This window comes from Dreissena polymorpha, chromosome 4, assembly GCF_020536995.1.
Source record: "Dreissena polymorpha isolate Duluth1 chromosome 4, UMN_Dpol_1.0, whole genome shotgun sequence".
Taxonomy (NCBI): domain Eukaryota; kingdom Metazoa; phylum Mollusca; class Bivalvia; order Myida; family Dreissenidae; genus Dreissena; species Dreissena polymorpha.
Genome location: NC_068358.1, coordinates 93,480,808 through 93,506,096, shown reverse-complemented (window position 1 = coordinate 93,506,096; position 25,289 = coordinate 93,480,808). Strand labels below are relative to the sequence as shown.

Sequence of the window (25,289 nt, the reverse complement as noted above, 5' to 3'; positions counted from 1 at the left end):
TGGCATTTTTGAAACATTTGTGCGATAATTATTTTTATTATTGTGTAGGTTTAAAATTATGTGCCGTTAAAAAATTGTTGCAAATTCACGTGTTCAATGTTTCTGATCAAGGTTGTTGTTATAACTGTTGTTATATATTTCAGTCTATGACTTGAAAGTAATCTTATGTTGATATTTCTTTATTTTGATGGTGCTTTTCAAATTATTTTTGTAAAGTTAAAATGTTATAATGTAAAATAAGAACGTTCGTTGCATGTTTATAAAGATTTCATGATATTGTATGAACGTTTAAGTACGTTTTTTGTGTTATTATGTTTTGCTTTATGCGCTTTTTTGGTATAGTATTATATTAGTAGTCTCAACTCATATGATGTAATATTTAAGTCGTTGAAAATTTTGGTATGATATTTTGTTTCTTATGAAAGTGTGAAGGTTGTTCCATTAAATCAACCTATATTTATGCAATTTGGAATTCATATATTTGTTTTATTTAGAAAATTAGAAAATTAAAACTGAATTGTTGTTTTCTTATTTCAAACAGGTTTATACTTAAATGATTAACTACCCTCATACAATTCATACAACGTTCGTTTGATATTATAAAATTTGTTTTATCCCTTTACATTTGATTGGCGCTCATCCCTTCTTTTTGATTTTTTTGTGGGCAATTGGTCTTGGTAGATATAAAATATAATTATTTATATACAGTGGCTTACATGTTATTTTCTTTGTTCGATTTGGGAGTAAATGATGCAAATTTTGATTCAGCGTGTGTGAAAACGGAAAAAATAAAGCACACAAACACATTAATGAAACATGTACTTTTTATGATTCAGTTGATTTTTTGATGACATATAATCTCACATATTTGTGTCTTTTGCCATGTATAGTTGGTTTAAATCAGTGTACGTGTATAGTAACTTACGAATGAGTTAAATGACGTGCATAATATTTGCGTTTATAACAAGGTTATATTGTCTTCTTTTTTTGTGTGTTGTTAATTTTATGCTTGTTTGTAAACTTGGCGTAGTAGGCTTTTCAGATTATAATGAGACGTTGCAAATATATTCAATATAAGTCCTCAGTTTGATCGAACAAGTTGCGATGCCACTGTTCTAGTGTGTATATCCATTCTTCATTTTGCAATTAGCTGGAGCAAACCTACTACGCCTGTGATTATTATTGCATGTGTTTTCGCTTAGGGAAATGATAATTAGTTGTGTTTATCTCCTGGATCTTTCTAAAACAGGTAACATATCTGATGTCTATGTCCTGTGCCAAATTGTATGTGCGTCTTTTCTCGCATAACGTTGCTCAATATATATTATGTAGTTGTGCATAAGCATTTAATAATTAATTGTATTTACTTAGTATTGAGTTCACATTTATTTTTGTCAATTCATATATTGTCATAGATTGTATCCTTCATTTGTTTGGCCAAGTGGACTTTATATTATGTTATATGAGTATATGCAATGTATTTACATGGATATCTTTTTAGAGTGAACACTATGTGTCATTTGCATATTGTAAATGACTGGTGGGGTTTATTTTGGAATTTTTCTCAAAGCATAATGCATATCAATTAAAGATTACACTGTAATCGTGGTGTAAAGAAGTAAATTCATACTACGTCGTGTTTAAGTAAACGTGTACTACAGTAAAGTGTACATGAACATGAAACTTTTTAAAATAATGACTTGTTAACAAAGTTTTCTTCATAAAGTTTTGTTTAAAAACTCAAAGTTTCTCTAATTATTCCAAAACTGGATTTTGGAGGAAAACATTGCAAGGTGGTCGATGTACTGTGGCAGATAGTTTCATCTGCGGATCATCAGACGGTGATTGGGATGTTGAAAGATAAAGGCGCTATGAAATATCATAATATACGGAGATAACCTTACAGTTTATATGTAATAATAATATTTTGGAAGCCGAAAGAGTTTAGAACTCTTAATAAATTATTATTTATTATGTGTTACGTTTAAAACATGATAATTACTTTTTATGCCCCCGGTAGGGTGGCATATAGCAGTTGAACTGTCCGTCAGTATGTCAGTCTGTCCGTCCGTCCAAAAAAAAAACTTTAACGTTGGCCATAACTTTTGCAATATTGAAGATAGCAACTTGATTATTTGGAATGCATGTGTATCTCATGAAGCTTCACATTTTGAGTGGTAGAAGTTCAAGTTCAAGGTCATCTTTCAAGACCAAAGGTAAAAAATAAAAAATAAAATTCAAAGCGGCGTTCTCATGAAGCTGCACATTTTGATTGGTGGAAGTTCAAGGTCAAGGTCATCCTTCAAGGTCAAAGGTAAAAAAAAATGTTTAATTTCAAAGCGGCGCAATAGGGGGCATTCTGTTTCTGACGAACACATCTCTTGTTATTGTTATGTATTGCCTCAATACATATTCGCTTTTAATTTTCGGTAGTTATATAGTGATTATGGGTATAATCCTAATATGGCTATTATAATACTTTACGAATTAAATTTCACTAAATAAGTTTTGCTATTTGGTATAGTTTGAATACTTTATATGATTATTGATAATGTTCTCTCCAGACTCCGCACCGAGTCAGGTGTTAGTGAGGGTTTGAGTGGCATACAGACGACGCCGCGAATTCAGAGGCACTCCTGGTTCTTTAAAGTTCCGGTGAATAGATACACTGCACCCCCGTTTAACTTCTTCTGGGAACACATGTTAGTTTGTTACAGTTTGTATCAGCTGTGGTATGCGCTCAGCCCGATACCCGCGTGACAAATATTTCGAAGTTACACGCATGAATTAATGTTTAAAATTCAAACTGGTAGGCGGTAATACACGTCGCAGCGAATGAAAACGAACTATGCTATTATTTATATTCAAACAAGATGACTTAAAATGGATATGATAATTCGAATTCCGTTTGATGTCATGCATTAAATAGCTTGTAATAATGATATGTTTAAACGCAGAGTGTGAAAATGTGAAGGAGATTTCAGTGGCTTCATACACTTTCCTACACTTTACATATTTCAACAATACATTTCAATTAATATGATTTAAAAAAAATTAAAATCGTGTGTTTTTATAATAATTTATGGAAAGGCTTTTTAGATATAATGAATAAACTGCATAGTAAAAAGACACAAAACAACTTAATTTATTACGCAGACGTAAGGTGGAAATCATATTGTATTTCCCCTGTATAGATTTAGTGTTCTGCTTTGCGGTAACCGTGTAAATAACTTTGCTATCAGGTCGGTTCGGAATATAATATGCAAGCTTTCCGTGTTCAGTGTATTAAATAATTTATTTATTGTAATTAACCCATTTATGCCTTTTGGACTCTCCCATCCTTCTAAATTGGATCAATTTATTAAAAAAATTAGGCATGTCTAGTCTATATTTATATCGATATTTAGAATATTTCTTACAGAAATCCCTTTAAGCGAACAGCGTAGACCCTGATGAGACGCCGCATCATGCGGCGTCTCATCAGGGTCTACGCTGTTTGCCAAGACCTTTTTTCTAGACTCTAGGCATAAATGGGTTAAACATTGCACTCAGCGCACGCTTTACCACAAAGTAACACGCATGCCAAGCATATTATACGTAACGTGACTTCTAAGAATTGACCATTAAGATCGGTGCCGTAGAAACAAGCAATTGGACATTTTCATAATAATGACGTAACATAATTATTTGTACCACAACTTGACCTGAATGTGCGTATCAGTTAAATTAGCTCGATTGTCTCGACAAAAACCCGAGTAGAGTCACTTTCAGAAAACATCTCAGTAATGTACGCAATGACTTATAGTATTTTTTTTCCGATCCAAATAACATTCTTAACAATGAGGCTGTGTTTCTTTAGTTTCGATTTCAAGTGCGTGCATTTGACAGACACGCCATCTTAAACCAATTCCAATCTGCTCATGTCACCACCATGAACTTTGACATGATTAAATAATAACCCACGACTAATAGTTTATCTATGAGTAATAAGCATTGATCATGTTTTACTGCCATATAAGCTAAAAACCGATGTCTAGTGTAACAAAACGTCCAATGCCCAAAGACGTCTTAACAATTTCCTTCCGTTCACTTCAGTTTTACTTACATGACACACGCGCAACAACGATTCAAGTTCACTTACACTTACACTTATATTATCATAAACGTTAGGTTTTGAGTAATTTAACAATAGTCGATTAAAGTGTTCGATTGTTTGCATCAGTGACTTCAATTTGAATGCCTAGATAGCATCATTTCAGCCTGCTCATCAAAAGTGTAGACACGCGCTAGTTTGAATTAACAACACGCATATCTCTACGATACAATAGTTATAAGTATAGGCATGTTAAATGAATCTAGTGAGTTCTTAGCTTTTTGCATTTATGTTGTTCGTTTTTGTTCTCTTGTTTCATTCGAAACATTGTTTTGCCGATAAGTTGTAAAGAACTTCGAATTCCAAAGAATGAAATTTGCAAAAGAACAGCGGATTTCATTTAAAAAACTAGAAACTTTTATCGAAAGTCACCATAAACACCATTAGTGCATATTTCAACTTAATGAAAATACTGCAAATTAAATCAAGAACAAGTGTTTTATTCGAATTAATATCCCTATCATGTTACAACATGTTAAATCTGTAAGTTACTAACGTATGATAGCCAAAACACATGTTTGAAAGGGTGCCACATTTTTGACGGACTGTTTAAAGCCAATCATCTAAATGAAAATGACACCTCACAGTGTTAGCAGATCCTTTTTAGTGAACCAGAAATTGAAAATTCGTTGTTGAATAGTGTTAAAGTAAGCTGCAATAAATTACAATTTCTTTTACCACTTTGAAAGATGGGCATGATTTTTTTTTCCGTGCTCACATGATTTATAATACACGAATATATTATAAAATACATATAACTCGGTATATATTTCGTCAAGCCGCCTCGATTTAAAGCACATACATTAATCTCCAAGCAGTTGGATTTTTAACATGGTTTATTAAATATTCTTACACGGCACGTGACTTGTTTTCTATAGACAAAGAAGGAAATCAAGCGTGGGTTATTCTGCAATAACTTATGGGCGGAGCTTATACACTGAAAGCACGCGCTGTAGCTAAACAAAACATGCCGATACATTTTCCACCAGCGTAATAATCCGGTATTTTATGAATGAAAGTCACGTGACAAAATACTACGCTATGAACAGAAATGCGTAAACTTGACCCAATTTCCCACGGTGTTCGTCTGCTGCTTCGATACTGAAATGGCTAAAGTTCGAATCGGAGTTGTTGTCTTGTAGATTCAACACTCTTGCGTTAATTTAAAGAGTACAATGAAAACATGTTAGTTTACGCAAGTTGTTGTTCTTAGTTAACCAAACGTGAGAAATGAAATGGGTTTTTTCCATCCAGTTTGGCTGTTATTGAGGGCGGAGATCTGATCGACAGAACAGCCGAAAGCTATTTTTATGGGCGGAGCTTCACATAAAATAGTATGCAAGAAAAATAAGATACATTCTATAAATCTTTAGTAAAAATCGTGTTAGAATCGAAATAATTCGTGTACGTTATAGTTTGTGGTCGAATAACCCACGGCCGGAAGTTTAGATGCGTGGTTTCAAATCACTCGTGCTTCGCACTCGTGATTTAATCCCTACGCATCTAAACTTCCGGTCGTGGGTTATTCGACAACAAACTATAACGTACACGAATTATTTCTTAAACACATCACACATTTACTCTTCAACCAAATGTTTTATTAAATATATTTTGTTTCTCACAGGATATCGAAAGTAGGCGAGATTATTCAATGATTATCTTTCTCTGTTATCACTGTACGTTACATTGTGTCTATTGTTAAACAAGTATGTTATTTACATTTGATGTAATACTGACATGCATGTTTTAAATTGCTGATTAGAAAGAAAACAAATTGAAGATATCTTTTAAAAGTCCTGTTTCATGTCTCAATATAATATCTTAATAATTTAAAACACACACAATTTAAGCATGCCTGCACGACATATCAAGGAAAATATCCCCTAAAACTGATCACATGATCCACAGCAAATCTTACCACTGTCTTATTTAAACAATACGAGTTCTTCAAAATGTGTTACGTCGTTTGAATATCAAATATAATCAGTACCGGTGTGTACGGGGGAAGAAAATACATAACTTTAATGCACTTATCAAACCCGGCTGTTATGAACTGTTAAAGTAACATTACTACACATAATCAAGGAAAATTTCGTACAATTGTTCGTAAAATAAACGTAACCAATTAAAAATCAGTGTTCCTTATGGCAATTGCCGAAATTTCAACGCCACATGGTATCTCGTAAAATAGATGTTTGTAGATAAAAAATGCTCGTTTTTATTATTGGTTAGCATATACAATTCTATTTTAATTTCCCGCAACGATATCTATTCATACGACACATGAACACTATAGAGGCTTTAATGTTCGATCTTTAACGGGAATTCACCTACACACGAGATATACCATTGTAACAAATAAAGATTTATGTTATGAGGAAATGTATCAAAATATTTAAAAGGCGATAACTATCAAACATTAAGTAAAGTCCCGAAAATGCACGCTGATTTATTTAAAAGATATAGAGAGGAATTTAGTTGCGATATATGTATCATTACTTAAAGTGTATGAACGAAAAACGCTGTTTTTGGAAATGTTGCCGGTTTGAGACATTTGAGACATCGTAAGCAGTCTAATATTGGAACGTAATCATTTGAATTTCGAATTTATATAAAAGACATAATTAACTGTCGCTACAATATTGTCATCGTGAATAATTTTGCTCGATAACTGCGATAACTACAACAGTGATCTGCACTTTGACTATGCTAGTTGACTGACAGGATAGAACGACAAAATCTTGTAAATTCTGTAAATGGAAATACTACTGAGTTTTATGACTAGTTTGACGTACACATTTATTTTATAATTAAACACAATAACGTTTTACTCTGCATGCCTAAACAACACATGTAAGGAATAATATAAAATCCAAATAATAATTTTAAGCAAGAACATTATTTTGTGCTGAACCCTCTTTCTTTTTGTTTCGATTAAGCGGTCGAGGGTATTTGCGTCCATGTTCCTGCCTTCGGACAGTAGCTTTATTTTTAATGATTACGTATCTATACTAATATTTCTAAAATGTTTAGTATGTTGGAAATAATTATACAACGCATTGCTTGAAATTTAATTTGTCTTCGGACATTACATAAGATTACTGCAACAACATTTAATATATATTCTCAGTAAATACAAAAATCTGATGGGCGTCTTCACGATCGAATTACGAGAATTGTAATACATACGTTAAAACAATAACTGTCCATTGTTTAGTGCATAAGGCATGCGTTCAATGTTCAATGTTGTCAATTAATGTAATGCTAAATGCTCGTGTATATGGAAATAACATGAACATTAGTTCTAAGTAGTTATTTTCAGCTATTTATAATGGGTTTGCTTAAGCTTACCATGCGACTATACACAATCATGTTCACTAATGACTATTTTTATTGTAGTATTTAGGTTAATTTGTACCGGATACTTGTATTGAAATAGATAAACTATCGGAGCTTGTTTTCCGGTTTAAACAGAGCACAATTTCCGGATTTTATAAACAAATAAACAATGGCCACACACAAGCAAATCATCTTCCCTATTTGTTCCACGAAGCACTTGTTAAACCACGTAAACAAACGATATTATTAATCGCATTTTAGTTCCCGGATGAACTCCTTGCGCAAGAAATTAGCAATAAATTACACTACAATTGTCACGTCCTTTAATTTTTCCAGGTTAGAGAAAAACTCAAATGATTTACATGTAAGCGATTTAAGTTTGATAACCAATATGTTTATCAACTATAATAATAGATTATTTAAATTATTTCATTTTTTAAGCCAATGCAACCACAGAACGGTTTATACAAGGTCAGCTGTTTGACAAGACATACTTTCCTAATGTGTCATGTGTTATTCGTGCCGGAAGTAAGAAGATTCCTAAGAGAAACTGATGTTTCTTACGTAGAAGATATATTTTATAGAACTTGAGTCAGATATCTTTTGTGGAATTTAACAAATATAATAAGCGAGACTCCAATGAAGTGGTCGTGATTTCAAAGCACTTTATACGCCCACATGGAGCAAGAAAAAGGAAAATCATGTTATTCTTGTTTTATTGTACAATTTCTTATTTTGTAGTTACCTATTCTTTCAGATGTATGTCATGCTTTACGTATATATAAAGGCGATGTTATGAAGAAACCGCGTAAGGATAGTTTTTTTTTATCTTATAAGCATCATACACAATTGCATTACAATATCAATGGATATGAACTATCATGTAAAAGACAGCAAGGTAAAGTAAATATTATGTTAGGATTTTATACTTTTACCAGCATGTGTTCTTATTTTCTAGTTGAGGGAGATTTCTTGGCCCCTGAATAGAGTTCCACAACCATATCATATTAATGACAATATATGATTTCATAAAAAATATCTACAAAACAAAACAATTCATGTGTTAATACATTTATTTTTGGTACGACACGTCCAACCGAGACAATTATTAACCTTGATAAAATGTAAGTTATAATAATGCCTTGGTTCTTTGACTTCACACTACACCAAATCAATGTATTGATATATATTGGCCTCGAGTTAGACAAATAAAAAACGCATCGATGTTTTACTAAAGACATAAATGCGTGTTAGTTAATTTACGATTGGCGTAATTTGAATGTTAAAGATCCCTAAGCACTGCCCATTACTATTATGCTTATAAAAACTTCCAACAACAAAAAGTGCCATACGAAGGTAAAGTACTCTAAAACAATCATCATTGGTGTAAACACGTAAAAATACAAACATCCTCAACAAGTAAGCATCTAAAAAATGTTTCAATATGTCATCTTGCTTCGTTTAACGGATGAACTCGCGTCTGGATCGGATTCATACGGTGTGCGTTAATTTGAATAATTTGGATCGCAATTGCCAGTGCTTCCTGTTAGGTCCGCGCGCTATTAAGATAACGGGCAATTGCATTCTTTCCTTGAAGAAGTTCCATTCATTTATGTTTTGCTTCACATACACTTGCATTTTTGCACGCTCTCTTTCCTTTTCCTTTTTTTTTGCTGAATTGCTAAGAGCAGCTCGTAAATATTCGGATATCGTCGCGGGAAATTCAAATGGAATATATTGTCCCACAAAAAATAAAAAAAGCATTTTGTATCTCGTGAAATCAATGTTACCAGATCACATCTAGCTATGAAATTGTGACTATCGTTATCAGGAATACTGATTTGTATGTGTTAAATTTAATTTTACGAAGTATTCGTTGAATTTGCGTGTTTATGGATCTTCAAAGTAATAACTCTATTTACATAACACAATATAACATTAAATACGGTTTGCGAATTACTAGCAAAATTGCACGAACAAATAACGCTGAATTATGGGGGGGGGGTAAACTTGAAGTTATCAATTATAAGATGATTAGCAATAATTATTTGTTTTTATTTCAAGCACGTTATTCCGTTGACTTTAATTTTTTATTGCGTCCCAGATTTAAGTCATAGTTGAAACTCTATTTTTAAACATAAACATAGCATAATAGACCGTTTACAAAATGCTTAAAAAAGAATAGGTGTCAAACACAAAAACGGTCAGTTATGGAAAACAGTACATAAATAGCTATTCGTTATTGCGACTTAGTATACGTCATGTCTCAAAATCTATCTTTAGACAAAAAAATTGCTTAATAGACCGTTTATTAAATCTTAAAAACGGAATGTGCGTTGGAGTAATATTGTCTATTTTGAAACAGACACTTAAATAGCTCGATTTTCTTTTTACTTTTAAAAAGCTAAGATATACATGAAGATGTATAAGCTTCATATAATTGGTAAAATGAAACACGTTTGTACCTATCATTGCCTGTCAACTGACTTAAGTTTAATGTTCATATTTTAGTTACATAGTGTATGATTCTCGCTATAAATATATAGGCCTTGAAATAAGTAAAACAACAAGGCACACACGAACACCAAGATAATAACACTGTTCTAAATCGAGACATGTACAACCAATTAAGACATATCATAGCTGATGTTTGCCTTTCAAAATACTAAATGTCAATGTTCATATTTTAGTTACAAAGTGTGTCATTCTCAATATTAAAATGAAGACTTTTAAATACGTAAGTTTTTAAGGACACACGAAACCCTAGATAATTACACTGTTCTAAATCGAAACATGTACAACCAATTTATCCATATACTAGTTGTGTTAATTGAATATTGCGTAACATTTCAACACAATCATAAAAATAGTCGAATAATACATTAAAAGATCACAGTACCAACCTTTCTCGAAAAGGAATACATTAAAACAAATTTCTTAAAAAATCATGTTTAATAATCCTCTTTAGTAAACGTATTATTTTCATCTGAGTGAAATATTCTCGAACTATACAAATCGAAACTTGACGGAATTCCAGAATATTTTATGTAAACACAGCTAAGTAAAGCGTTTGTTGTAAGCCACCATCTACGGGTTTCTTTATCAATTTCAAAAATTATTGTACAACATTTATGTTCGAACATTCAAAATGAAAATGTGTTCGTAATTTTTCTTGGTCTACTGCGGTCATTCCATTCGACTTACAATAGCGGTAAATAGTAGATCTCTAACCCCATAGCCTGTTAAATTTGTTTGAAGGGATACATGTGGATGATACAAATGCTAAATGAACGGAAACCCATTTTTGAGCCGGGAATCTTAGCGTTGCAAAAAGCCCATCAAACGACTAATTTTGAGACAAAAGTTATAAATTGTGTTTGTGTAGAAGCATTAGCATTTAATCACAGATTGCTGGGTTAATGAAAATGGCACTTAAATACAACTGATATTTTGCATTAATTATTGCAAACATTTTCGTCTATGTATTAAATTCAAATCTCGAATATCGACCATGAATATTTTATGACGTTTAATACAAGGTCGAAGTTCAAACTGTGAAACACTGGATTTCCAACATGCCATAACAATGTGTAACGATCACCTTGTCATGATATAAATACTGAATGTTTTAAAAGTAGTCATAAACTAGCAAGGTCAGCATATGGTAAGAGTTTTCAGGTACTTAAAAATTATGTATTAGTATTTTAAGTGTCGTAAAGTGTCGTTATAATCACGGTTTTGTGTTGGCCGCTCGTATACTTGCTTTGGGGTCATATTTATGTTTATATATTCCAAGTTTCTCATTTAGCAATTTCCTTCAAAATGTATCTTATTTGTGTCCAGGTAAATTATTTTTTTATAAGAAACTCAGTGACTTGAGTAAGATTGTTGTGTTAAAGTTAATTTTTGGGATATACAATAGACATCAATTCCTATAAATTGGAAATATATAATGAATTTTGTTCATTTCACCCGGTAATAGCACGAAGTATCGTAAGAAATAGCAAACATATTTGGAGGCCATATCTAATAAAGAGTATGCCTGTCATTCAAAATTAAACTTAAGCTAAATAATTTGGGAGAATATCATTATCGACCAAAACATTGACACAAACTATGTACAACAATTACCACAGATGGTCGTATGATTTTTTTTGTACAGTTTGTATGTGTGTACTCTCTAAGATAAAAAAATATAGCAATTACGAAAACAAAAGACCAACTTACATTTTTTTTTAATTTAAACAACGAAGCTCATACGTCATACCCATGACAAAATACTTATACCGACTTGGTATCAGTTTTCATGATTAAGATAAAATATAATCAATATACATAATAGAGCTTGTATAGCAGGCGTATTTTCAGCAATAATTTAAACTTTGTCCTGACTTTCGTGACTCTAGTTAATATATTAGGTAAGAGATATGATACTATCTGACTTAGATATCGGACACAAACCGAGCCCTCTGATAATGTAGCCTCCGGTGGAAGGACGTCATAAATTTCGAAATGCACACACAACCGTTAAGCCGATCTACCAACCGGTTATTGCCGATGATAATGCAAACAAACAACTTACTTATTTGGCTTAATTACAGTTCCTCCTACAACATCTGTAGTTTATTGAACGATAAGCGTTTAGTACCGACATCCATTTAGTTTTGAAGTACATAAGGTTGAGTGAGCACAATACTGTTCAGAACCTTCTTACAGCAAGAGTGCTGTTAAGTGTTTAATTTGTGTTTTGAGTTAACATGTTCTAAGTACTCCCCCGCCTGGTGTTGAATAACAGGGAGGGACGCATAACAGGAAAGGTGTATCTCGTTGTGGTGGATGTTTCTTCCACAGCAACCCACACGAAAACTTATGATTTATGACAAAAGAATACCAACCAACGTTGGACAACTTAATATCGCATGCACCGTGTGGTTCAATATATCTTACAACAATGCATTGCATTTAGCTAACAAGGGACTTTGGAAGTTTAAGAATATGTTTACATTTTGGCATTTTGTTTGATAGTTTGCTTGTGGATTTAAAATATTATATTTTCCATTTTTGTACATTTCCCAATATTCGACGAAGCATGTCAAGTATAGTTGCAGGCACGGGTAATCGAGAAATCATCTTCAATTAACGATTTTCAAAGCTGGGTTATATTACCCGTGGCCTCAGTCACTTTGTTGGTATGGGTATACATGTAGCGATTGTTGTTTCACGTTTCACAATTAACGTAAGGGTAATGTAATATTTTTCAGAAAATAACTGAAAGCGAATATGACGAAACTGAATGACCTGCAACATGGAAGGAACGCACCACACTGTGAAAAAATCCAGATTAGCCATGTTGACGGATGCCTGTCAGAAATCGAAGGAGGAGGGGCATTGCCTTCGGACAGACGAATCGCCGTCCTCAGAAGTCACAACAGACCCATTCTCTGCGAACGATAAATATCCCTCGATGACAACGCTGTGTGATAAACTGGAATCATGTGACTTGTCCGACGTTCAATCTAATGGACACCAAGATTTGAATAGTGTTAATGTCAATAATTTACTTCAACGGACTACACAACAGGACATCTTGTGTAATACGGAAGAAATGTTTGAAAAAGACGATGACGGCGATACGCCTTTGCACCTTGCAATTATTATGGAAAAGCTGTGGTTGGCTAGTATATTTATCAAAATGGCCCCAGCGCATAAGTTTCTGTCCATACGAAACAAACTCTTTCAAACGCCGCTCCATTTGGCGGTCATTATGCGAAAGATGGACATCGTGCGGCAGCTGGTGTGCGCAGGCGCAGACGTCACGGCAGTTGATAAGAACGGAAATACGCCGCTTCATATAGCTTGCCGTGATGGGTTTAATGAAATTGCTCATCATTTGTTAGAGCCAGTACGATATAGCGAAATCAAATGCAATCCGTACGATATACCGTATCAGAAAATTCCACAGGATTTCGATATCGCGAACTATGACGGTTTGACCTGTCTACACCTGGCAGTCACGAATAGACACGTGGACATATTACAACTCCTCATCGAACGCGACGTAGACTTGAACATGATCGAGCGGAAAGCGGGCAGAACTGTTTTCCACATGGCGTGTATTAGCGGTGACGTCAAACTGGTGCGGACGTTAATGAGTGTTAGAGCGTGTAATATAGACGCGCGGACGTACAGCGGGTACACGCCCCTTGACCTAGCCCGAGACTATAACCAGGACGGGGTATACACGATCCTTGCGGCTGCAGGCGCAAAGCATAGCGCAGAATCTGTGGACAGTGACTCAAAGTGAAGTATCAATATGTTGTTTTTTGTTAACGTTAGTTTATCTTTTTGTTGGCATCACTATTACCTAATGTATTCCTACATATCATATACGTTACCATGCACATTTATTTCGTACTCGGTAAGTGTTAAGTTTAAGTTTCAGTCATACTTAAAAGTTTGACTGTAAACTGTGTCCATGCTCCAACACATTATTTGTAAAACAACTTACAATATTATTAATTAAGTACTGCAAACGTGTTGCTATGGCAACCGATTATTGTACTCAGGTTGTCCACAAATAGACTGGATAAACTAAGAATACCACTTGACAATTAATCTTTTGTTTATATTACTGTCTCAGGCGTAAGGTTGTATTGTACATAGCATAATGCGATTGTTGTCTTTAAATATTGCTGAACTAACATTTTGAACGCAAGTAACGTGTTGCAAATTATATGCCCATCTTTTTTCGCTGATTATATTACTGCTAGTGCCCCTTTATCGAGCCGTCGGCTCGATAGGGTTCACGTTGTTAAGTTTTTCATCGTTGTAACCATGGTGCCAACTTTGTTTTAAACATGAAGGGTTTTATCAATTTACACACGATTTAAAGTTATTGTAAATACGTGTTTGTGCCTATTGTTTGTGATTATATGAATTTTGTTTTCCCGTTTGTTTGTAAATTGTTCTTCTGTACTATTATCCATATTAGCTCATATGATGTAAGCCTCAGGCTTAACAAACGTTGCGATATGACGTGTTAATTATTATTGGTTATTGTGTAGCTGTCCCACTAATTCCATGGTTGTTCATTAAGTTTAGAATAGATACATGTACGTAATTGTATAATTCGTTTTTAAGTGTAATTGTTTTATCGGAATAATACATAATTAGATCTGCAATAAGTTGGTGTTCATCGGCATTCAAATTCTAAATTCGTGTTTCTATTTCCCTTGCTATATACACTTTCAAATGTACTTCTGTAGGTTGTCATATTTAACACCAACAGTGGCTTATATGCAGTATTTCTGTATAATTTAAGACTATATGGTTTTGATTTACCTGTTATTGAATTAAATTCAGTGTACTTTTACATTCATGGGCTGTTTAACAGTTTGAGCAAACACCAATAATTTAGATTTCTGTTGGTTTATGTTTGAGGGCGAAGTGCAATACTTTTGTGTTTCGGTATAACGTCTGGAACATTCCAAAACATTTTTTTTACCTGTACCAAATTATAAGATGATTGTCTGCGTGTGTATACTTGCAGAATGGTGCTTAATTATGAACATGAAGATCTGAATCAGCATTTTGCTATTAAAATGATAATTAAAAACTAACCATTATATCCTCTGTCAATCTATGTGTTGTCGTTATGTTAATCAAGTCCCAAGGGATAGGTGTTTTTAGCAATTTTTTTTTGTAAGTGTGTATGAGTATGTTACGTTTTTAAGGATTTGTTATTAAAATGAATTACAACTTTGTGCATCAGTTTTTCAGATTTAACTGACTGTGTGTGTAGGTATAATATTTAATTTAGTTTTTCGATTATACTGTCTAAGCACTGTACATTTGTAGCGAATGTGATGGCTTGGGTTATACAAATATGATACTTAAAAATGCGTTTTCAATATGAACGTTTTACAGAACCACGTGTGTATGTTCTATTTCAGTAATTGATTTATTAATTAAAAAAAACAGCTTTATCTTTACATCATAGTGTGATATTAGTACATTAAAGTTACAATATAAATTCAAATATTTTACATGCAAGTACATGTATGAAATTCAAATACTGCTCTAAAGAAACATCCGTCTCAAGACATACCACATTTCAGCTTCATTTGTCCAGTAATTTCACCGATGCAAACTGATGCAAAATGCACTATTGACGCATGAAGTGTACACGTCTTACATTCTTCAACAAACTAAAAACCTTGTCTTGTCTTACTGATCATGCAAGTAAACAAACTAACTGCAAAGTCTTATCTTACTGTTTATGAATGCAAACAAAATAACAGCGTAGTCTAATAGATATAATTCGGAACTCGCGCGCTGTGGGTTTTTCCGATTTCTGCTGAGCGCGCGCGGGAGGTACAAACATTTTCATAAATACAGTAATGACCAGTAACGTAGATATCCGATTTGGTTCCTAATCAGTAGTGGATAATAAGTATTTAAACGACAGTAGTGTTTCTTTTAGGAAATGTCAAAATTCAAGTCTGCTGTTATTACTATAACTATTATTATTAATAATTACACATAACAAATCCAACAATGATATACATGAATGTCAGACGTTTAATACATGATTAAAGTCTAAATACACCGTTCAGATGTAAAGCCGCCTATACGAATGGGTCCAGTAGCTAACATCCTTAAAATACATGAAAAAACAGACTTTTTCAGCTGTGTGGTAATGAAGGAACCTATGCAAACGGCTTGACATATGCAATATTTCTTCTGAAAAACATTATTCATGTTCTTGTTTTGTTTGGCATGCTTTATAGATATGGCAAATAAAAGAAATGTATGGTAAAGCTCTTTATTGAAGTGCCTTCTAAACTTAAAGTCTTAGTCTTAAGCGAATCATTTTCTTTACTTTACATATTAGATTAAAGAAAAGCATCGCAATAGAGCTTTATCAATAGACATATAAATATCCAACTGATATGGAACGATATATCAGTTCTAGTAATACGAATGGACTGAGGATAGTAAGGTTTTTGTTGTTTGGTACTTGTCTGTATGATTTAAAATATATTTGAATAGTATAATATATATACGATGGAGTCAATGTCTTGGTAGTTTCGTTGACAAACTTCCATTAACACTCTATGCCCAGGCCTACGCACAGTAAATACAATGACATAGTTACGTGACCGAAGCTGTTGATATGTACATGCAGCATTATATTGTGTTACATAGTATTCTTACAAATTAAACACGATCGAGATTAGTTCACCTAATGAAAAATGATTAAATCATGGTATTGTTATCAACTATAATGAACGTTTGAGCAGAACAAGTGGTTTTTACTATTCAGCGATAAGAGAAATTATTGATTCACTCTCTTTTAAAATACGCTAGTCAGCTTTTTTTTGTACCTACCGCGCGTGCTCAAATATCGGAAAAACCCAGACTGGAGAGTTCCGAATAACAACGATTAAGTATGCATATAAACAAACTAAACCGATCACTTGGAGTCCCATAAACTTACAGTCTTCGTTTGATATTGAAAACAGTATTATTAAGTTTTGTTTTGAATGGATAGTCGTACAATACCTTCTAAATTGTTATTGAACAAAGTAATTCAACTCGATGTGTAAAATTGATTGGAATACGCCAATTTAAGTTAACAAATAATATCATGGTTCGATTATCATCTAAATCGTACTAAAATTAATTCTTTTTCATTAATGTTTGTCTTAAAATAAGAAATGCATAGTCATATTGCACCGTCCTAGACGAATGACCTATTGCTACAGCATATCTGTTTTGTCAATGTCTAGCTTATGTTACGCAATACCCGATCATAGGAGAACATAAACGTAAACATAATGTATATATTTAGTTTACATATCACGTTTTAAAGTAAGGTGACTAAGGCTGTTTTTAACAGCAGTCGATTTCTACGTGTATACATACGTTTATAAATATTGAATCAAAGCGCTGAAGGCACTGAAGTTGTTCGCTATTGCATAATCTTAGAAGCAACTCAGTTTTCAAACTAATGTTATAGCTTTTTATATCGCAAGTTTGAAAGGAAGACAACCCATTCAAATTTTAAAGATTGTGTCTTAAAGCACATGTCGAGATATGTGTGACTGTTTATCCTCATATTTATGTTATTGAGATAACTTTGACAAAATAACAACAATTTGTCTTTTTTCACAACTTGTCGCTTCACTGGCAACCATCTTCAGAATTGTGGTTGCCTTGCTAAAGAATAACAAGCCTATAATCATGTACATGTTGTGATATGTGTATCTAATACTTTATCTATTTTCTTTACATTATTGAGAAACAATTTTGCCCACGTGACTTTAAATGCTGCATTAAGCCCCGTTTTCCCTGAAAGCAGCCAATATGTACAGATTTCAATGATAAACTTACCAATGTCATCGCACACGCTGTTTTAAACACTAGACTGGCCAATACGTCCCACAAGCTCTTAAACCTATTGTTTACATAATTACTAATTACAGGCTGTCGTCTGCTGAAGTGTACCAGTTAAGTATAAACAGAAACGCTTTAAGCATTAATTTTGTCGTCTGCTAAATTTGACTGGAGTTATCCACACAGGCAGTCATGGGTTACGGGCCCTTCCGTTGCTAAGGCAAACTGATTTGCAAAATCGCGTCTGCATTATTTGTGAGCTTCGCTCACAAATAAAAATGTATTGGTAATAAACAGCATTGTATTAAATTTTCAAGCAAAACACATTAAAACTTGAGCTACGCTGGTCGAAAGACCACAAGACTAATTTTCGCATGACGCGGTAATGCAAGTGTGATTCAAATGTTTGGAAAGAAAACTGCATGTTAATCAAATATTAACATACGATATGTTGCGATGATGGCGGTCATAGCATAATTTGTATCTACTTATACTAATGTAGATCTATGGTTTGCCTATTATAACACACATTTCATGCGGTGAATATGCGACTAACAAGTAAAAAAAACAACAACACAATAGTTAAAAGTGATATTATGGGCATCTTGCAGTTTATAGGTGTATATCGCAATCGTTGTTTATTTTTTGGTATTTTCACTTCATATACACTTATATTTGTTAATGCAGCATCAACATACTAAAACAATATACCGGAAAGAGAAAAATAATGCATTTCAATATCAACCGTACTTTCGTTTGACAACTGATCATGCATGTAAACCTAAATTGAGTTTTAGTGCAGATTCGACACAAAGACACAATTTTGTTTTTCGTATCATTTCGGCTTAGAGGACTGGGTGAGTCACGTAAGAATATCAAATATAAAATATATATTTTTATAAACAACTGGTAGCATTATGAGTTGCAGATAATTGGTCAGTAACCACATTTTAACTAACTCTTTTGACCTGTTAATTCTTTTCAGCTAAATTCAACAGTGAAAAATGCCCATAATATCACTTTAACTATTGTTTTCAATTAAATTATTTAGAAACAAAATTTCAAACTTTATTTAAAAAAACAGCAAGACTACCTTTTGAAAAGATAATTCTTGTTATACATAATTGTTTGTTATAATCGGTTTTAGCGATAATGAAGCATTTTTGATTTTGTCTATCGTATCCCTGTAGTAATTGTTGAACTCATGTTCAACGTTTTATAAACTGAGAACTGTGAATACAAACAAGCGTAATATATTGCGTTGTTATCACCCGTGCAAGTGGACTCTCCTTTGTTTATCGACAGGCGCATCTATTAATAGCCTCAAATTATGAATGAACTGAGCAAAAATACTACGTCATGAAGACGTAGCAGAAAGTGGACTATTTTATTTATTCATAAACAATCTCTTCCGCGACAGGTATAATACAATCATTGTTTATTGATTGATTTTCTATATAAGCTCCGTTCGAAACTATTACATTTAATACGATATTCGTATAATGTTTCCATTTGTGAATGAATATGGTTGGAGAACTCAAACCTCTTTCATAAATTATACAACTCTTTCTCGCGCGGATACGGCATGTGTAAAGCGTAGTTAGGCTCCCCGTAGATAAGCCGAAGCGATTTGAAATTTTGCGTCTGCATTATTTGTGAGCCAGCTCACAAATAAAAATTGTTTCATGCTGAAAACGCAGTAAAATATTGTTACAAAGACGCGGTCATGTTTCCAATGTTCTGGTTGTATGTTCAAATCAGCCAATTGAAAAAATGAAGTGTTTTCATTCGTATCTAGCCGCGGGAAATTTTATTTGAATTTTATTGGACACTTACAAAGGTTAGTTAAGGCGAAAAGCTGGCTTATACAGCTACGCCGAAAGAAGTTGTTTCAGATTCGCAAATGTACGTTTAAGTTATGATATTTGTGAGGAAACAGTAATACTGAACATTTACCATGCTCTAAAATAGCCATTATATGCATCTTTTGACGGTTGAAAAACCCGAAAATTATAAAGCGTTGCAACGCGAAACGAATTTATAATTTGGATAGTTCTGTTGTTGTCGTTATATTTTGTCAAATTACGAGGATTGGTTTTATGAAGTATAAAAAACACATAACATTTTATCTGGAAGGATGGCCGAGAGGTCTAGGCGTGAGGCCTTTTACTTCAGGACTCCAGGGGTCAGTGGTTCGAGCTCTGCTGAGGGTTACATTTTTTTTCTTATTTTATTCTTGATTTTTTACTGGAGCTTTTTATATCCAATGATAACATTTATAAATATAAAGCATTTAATGACAAACTTCAAAACATGCCAAAATCTGTGAAATATTTTTATCGACACTCCTGCACTTCGGAATAGGTATTTGGAACACATATCAAATTTAATTACTAACACATCAGACCTGCAAATCGTTATTTATTGCAGTTAATCAACGATCATTCGACATTAAAACATAGAACATCCTGGGATCCCATTATTTCAACAGAAATAAAACAAACTCGGATTCTATAAATATATATAAATGGTGATTCACTGCGTACGTCGATCTACCGGATTGTTCCGGAATAAACCGAAATTAGTCGAAAGAGTACGATCTCCAAGTGCAGACGAGATAAATACAACTTTTGTAAGCAGTTGTCATAAACAAGCATGGTTAGCACGTGGTAAGAATTTTGTCTACTAATTTGTGTATTTTATTTACATAAACGTTTAAGTTTGTTGTATCATATGTGCCGTTGTTAATTGAGGTTTTGTATTGGTCGCTCATATACTATGATATAGATGGTGTTTTTAATATATCTTTGTTTATTTATTCCAAGTTTCCATTTTATCAATTTTGAACTATATGTTCATTTTTGCGAGATTACTTGATTTTTAAAAGTATCATTTTTTTTTCATTTAGATGTACATACATGTATTGCTGTAAACTTGAGGGATATTTCAGTGACAGGTTCTATGAATTGAACAAATACACCATTTTTACTGTATTTCGTTAAGTAAACCAAGTGATAACACTTACTGTTAATTTTGTGTATCAAACTTATTAAAAGGCCTTTAATAATAAGGATTATGTCTTATTTTCAATTTTGAACTCAAATCACAGGTATTCACCGTATTATTATGACAGCAAAAAAAATATTGTGGATTTTTGTGACAAATACAAACTGACACAAAATATGTATAAAAAACTACCACAGTTGGTCGAATGATTCTTTTAATGTTTTGTTTCGTGAGTGTTTTTTTCTTCATAGATTCGTATTACTAAATAAGCATCCAACAGACATATTTCCTATTCCCTAAAAACATTAAACGAAGCGCATACGAAATGCCTATACAATAACACTAACATTGACCAGTTATGAATTTGCTAGTTGAAGAACAAACCATATCATCATTTAGTGCGGAGCTTGTTTACCATAGCAACAGTGAAATTTAAACGACAAATAAACTGTGATTACGGTCCTCAAATATATTTTATGATTAGGTATTTTAACCACTTAATTGGCTAAAGAGTTATACAATCCTAAATTGCGACAGATTGTGCAATATTTGTCTAGTTATAAGCAAATACAATTTTAGTTAAACGTAGCGGTAATTTGGATAGCTTATTTCACTTAAGTCAGCAACGAACACATATTTAAATACAGTGTGATAGTATACGATATTATTTAAGGTGGCATGAATTTGACATCCTAACTATTGTGTTCCGAACGTGCGCGTGTACTGGTCTCCTCGAGCAAGTCTTAACGTGCGTAACTGCAGATCTCCACATGTGCACGTATCGGTCATTAAATGCGCACGTGCACGTCTGAACGGATATTTATCTACCAACATTACAATTATAAATTTCCATTTGTTGGTTATGACAAATGATATTAAAGAAAATAAAAATGAAATGGTGGTTGCAACACATATTTCAATGCATTCAATAATGAAAAAGTAAACTAGAAGCATGAATTTTTTATTTTAATAAAACAACTTCGGCAAGTTCTCAACTGAACACAAACTTGTATACATTTTTATGTAACAATGCTCAAGCCGTTTAATGCTCAAGCCGGTGCTTAGAATGTTTAAGTACATACATCCGAGTGTCCAATATAGAGTTCAGGAGCCCCTTGAAGATAGAGTGTTGTTCAGTGTTTAATTAATGTTTCGAGTTACATGTAATTACTCCCCCGCCTTGTATTGCATAACTAGGCGGGACGCGTCACACGTGCAGACTTAAGTTGTTATGTGGGGTGTTTATCTGATAGCTACCAGCAAAGAAACTAACAATCTATGTCCCAGTAACCTTGAGATAAAATGTCAAATCATTACAACCCACGTTTAATGTAAACATTATTATTAGTCGCACCGAAAGGTAAAAAATTGAGATGAATGCGTTCAATTGACTGACTTTACAAGGGGCTTTGTAACGTAAATAATGATTTAACATATTTTGGCATGTCTATTTAATAGTTCTAATATATATTGATTTGAATCTATATTTGAATCATGAAACGGTCGATTCTCCATGGTTGTGTTCTGGTTATAGTTAGTTGATCAAGATTTGGGACCATGTCTATAATAGTTACGGACACGGGTCAAAGAGGAGAACTTCTTTCAATAATTATGATTTTCGAAAATAGCTTTTATGCTCAACACGATTAGTGTAGCTGTCGCCTTTGTGATGGTATTGGTATTTAAATGATCACGTTTAATAAATGTTACTAATTATCAATGTTATATATTTCAGAAAGTAAATCTATATAACATAGATAAAGATACTGGAGACGTTCTACGAAAAGCAACCAACCACATTTGAACTGCAATATGGAAGGAACGCACCACAATGTCAAGAAATCCAGATTAGCCATGCCAACGCATGCCCGGCAAATATCAGAGGAGGAGGAGTATTGCCTTCGGGCAGACGAATCACCGTCATCAGAAGTAACAACTGATCCATACTCAGCGACGGACAAATATCCAACGGTGACAACGCTGTCTGATGAACTAGACTCATGTAACTTGTCCGACCTTCAAGCTAATGGACAACAATATGTTAATAGTGTGAATGTCAATAATGTACTTCAACAGGACATCGTGCGTAATACTGCAGAAATGTTTAAAAAAGACGATGACGGCGATACGCCTTTGCATCTTGCAATTATTTTGGACAAGCTGTGGTTGATTACTATAATTATCAAAATGGCCCCAGCGTGTACGTTTCTGTCCATACGAAACAAACTCTTTCAAACGCCGCTACATTTGGCGGTTATAATGCGCAAAATGAACATCGCGCGGCAGCTGGTGTGCACAGGCGCAGACGTCACGGCAGTCGATAGGAACGGAAATACGCCGCTTCATATAGCTTTTCGTGATGGTTTGTACGAAATTGCTCGTTGTTTGTTAGAGCCAGTGCGAAACCGCGAAATCCAATGCCATTCTTTCGATATACCTTATCAAAACATTCCACAGGATTTCGATATCGCGAACTATGATGGTTTGACCTGTCTTCATCTTGCAGTCATAAATAGACACGTGGACATATTACAACTCCTCATCGAACGCGACGTAGACTTAAACATAATTGAGAGGAAAGCGGGTAGAACTGTTTTTTACATGGCGTGTATTAGCGGTAACGTCAAACTGGTGCGGACGTTAATGAGTGTTAGATCGTGCAATATAGACGCACGGACGTACAGCGGGTACACGCCCCTTGACCTTGCGCGTGACCATCACCAGGACGGGGTATACACGATCCTTGCGGCTGCAGGCGCGAAACATGGCACCGAATCTGTGGACAGTGACACAGATTGAAGTATCAATATGTTTCTGTTAACGTTAGTTTATCTTTTTGTTGAATTCACATTTACCTCATTTCGTTTTACATATCCCTTGAATAGGGTTCCATATAAACTAATTCTGCACTCGGTTTCTTACATGTATATATGTTCTAGTCATACTTACAGTTTAACTGTAAACTGTGCCCTTGGTCCAACGCGTTATTAGTAAAACATACACTTTATTAAGTACTCCAAACGGATCAGTTGCTATTGACAAGTGATGGTTGTACTCAGGTCGTCCGGAGATAGGCTAGATACCACGTGACGATTGATCTTGAATATACATGTATATTTCTGTCCCAGATGTCATGTTGTATTGTTAACATCATATTTCAATTGTTGTCTTTAATTAATGTCAATCTATTCATGTTGTTTTTGCATGAAACATGTTGCAAATGGTATGCATATTTAATGTAGTCAATGGTTATTACTGCATGGTTCACGTTGTTAAGTATATCTTTTTTGTATTCATGTAGCCAATTTTATTTTTATAAGGAGGTCTTTGTTCATTTATATACGATTTCAAATCATTGTTTTGTATTTTCAACCTAATTATCAGTATTATATCGCATTATATCAATCTCAGTCCTAGCAAACATGTTCATATGACTTGTTGTTTGTTAGTATAAAATAGATGGCTGCCCCATAAATTCCGCGGTTGTTCGTGCTATTTGGGAATGGGACGTTATTGTATAATTGTCTTAGTATAAATCCGTCGTTTGAATATATTTTGGTGTTTTACAATGAACATGAAAAAGTAAATGTAATTATGTTCATATGTATACTTTACATACAATGCATGTGTGTATTTCATAAAGCATTTGTCTGTTATTGTGTAATTTTATCGGAATTTCAAGTGTTCATCGGTACTATTCGAAGCTTTCATTCGTGTAATTACTATTATATTCTATTTTTCTATGTACAATGACTAATACATAAATTAACAGAGCTCCAGATAAGCATCGTTTTATCGTTATTACGATTTGTTTTGAAAGAAAAACGAAAAGAAAATCAAAATCCATCGTATCAAAACGAATTGAGACAGACGGATCCGAATTATGACCGGCTGTTTGATCGTACAGAATTTCCGACTTCTGCGCAGCGAAACTTAAATGATAACCAGATTTCCAATACCGTGTCCGCGAATTAGTTGATTCTAACCAATAATATTCGCATTTACGTTTCCGCTCTTCTGTTTACAAAATTGAACATGGCGGCTGTAAAGCGTGGACGAGTTCAAAAGAAACTTCATTCGGTGACAGCGCCAAGTATACTTAGTTTCATTTCGCGACGAGATCAAAGTCCAAAGTCTATTGTTGGCAGACTATTATCTTATATAGTGTCAAAAACGGTGGAATCAAAGATCTCCAAACCCAAACATCGCGGTATCACGCAAAAACAGATCTCAGCATGGAAAATGACTTTCCCTGGTTACAGATTGAAGGCTCGGATGCCGATATTCATTTGATTCATTTGAGGTGTTCTCCTCGTATAAAACACAATGTGGCGTCTGTCTGGGCGAGAGAGGGCTCGTGCAACATTCAAAGAGACACCATAGTCAAGCACAA

At 33.7% G+C, this 25,289-nt stretch overlaps 1 protein-coding gene across 1 annotated transcript in view; it reads left to right on the top strand.

Moving 5' to 3' along the window:
• LOC127878620 (serine/threonine-protein phosphatase 6 regulatory ankyrin repeat subunit B-like) overlaps positions 1 to 24,657 on the top strand; it is a 45,703-nt gene extending 21,046 nt beyond the window's left edge. Inside the window, exons 5-6 of the mRNA XM_052425146.1 lie at positions 12,790 to 13,792; positions 22,660 to 24,657. Coding sequence (XP_052281106.1) covers positions 12,790 to 13,792; positions 22,660 to 23,695 — 2,039 coding nt within the window. The 3' untranslated portion in view covers positions 23,696 to 24,657. The remainder of the gene's footprint in view (positions 1 to 12,789; positions 13,793 to 22,659) is intronic.
• Positions 24,658 to 25,289: the final 632 nt, after the last annotated feature.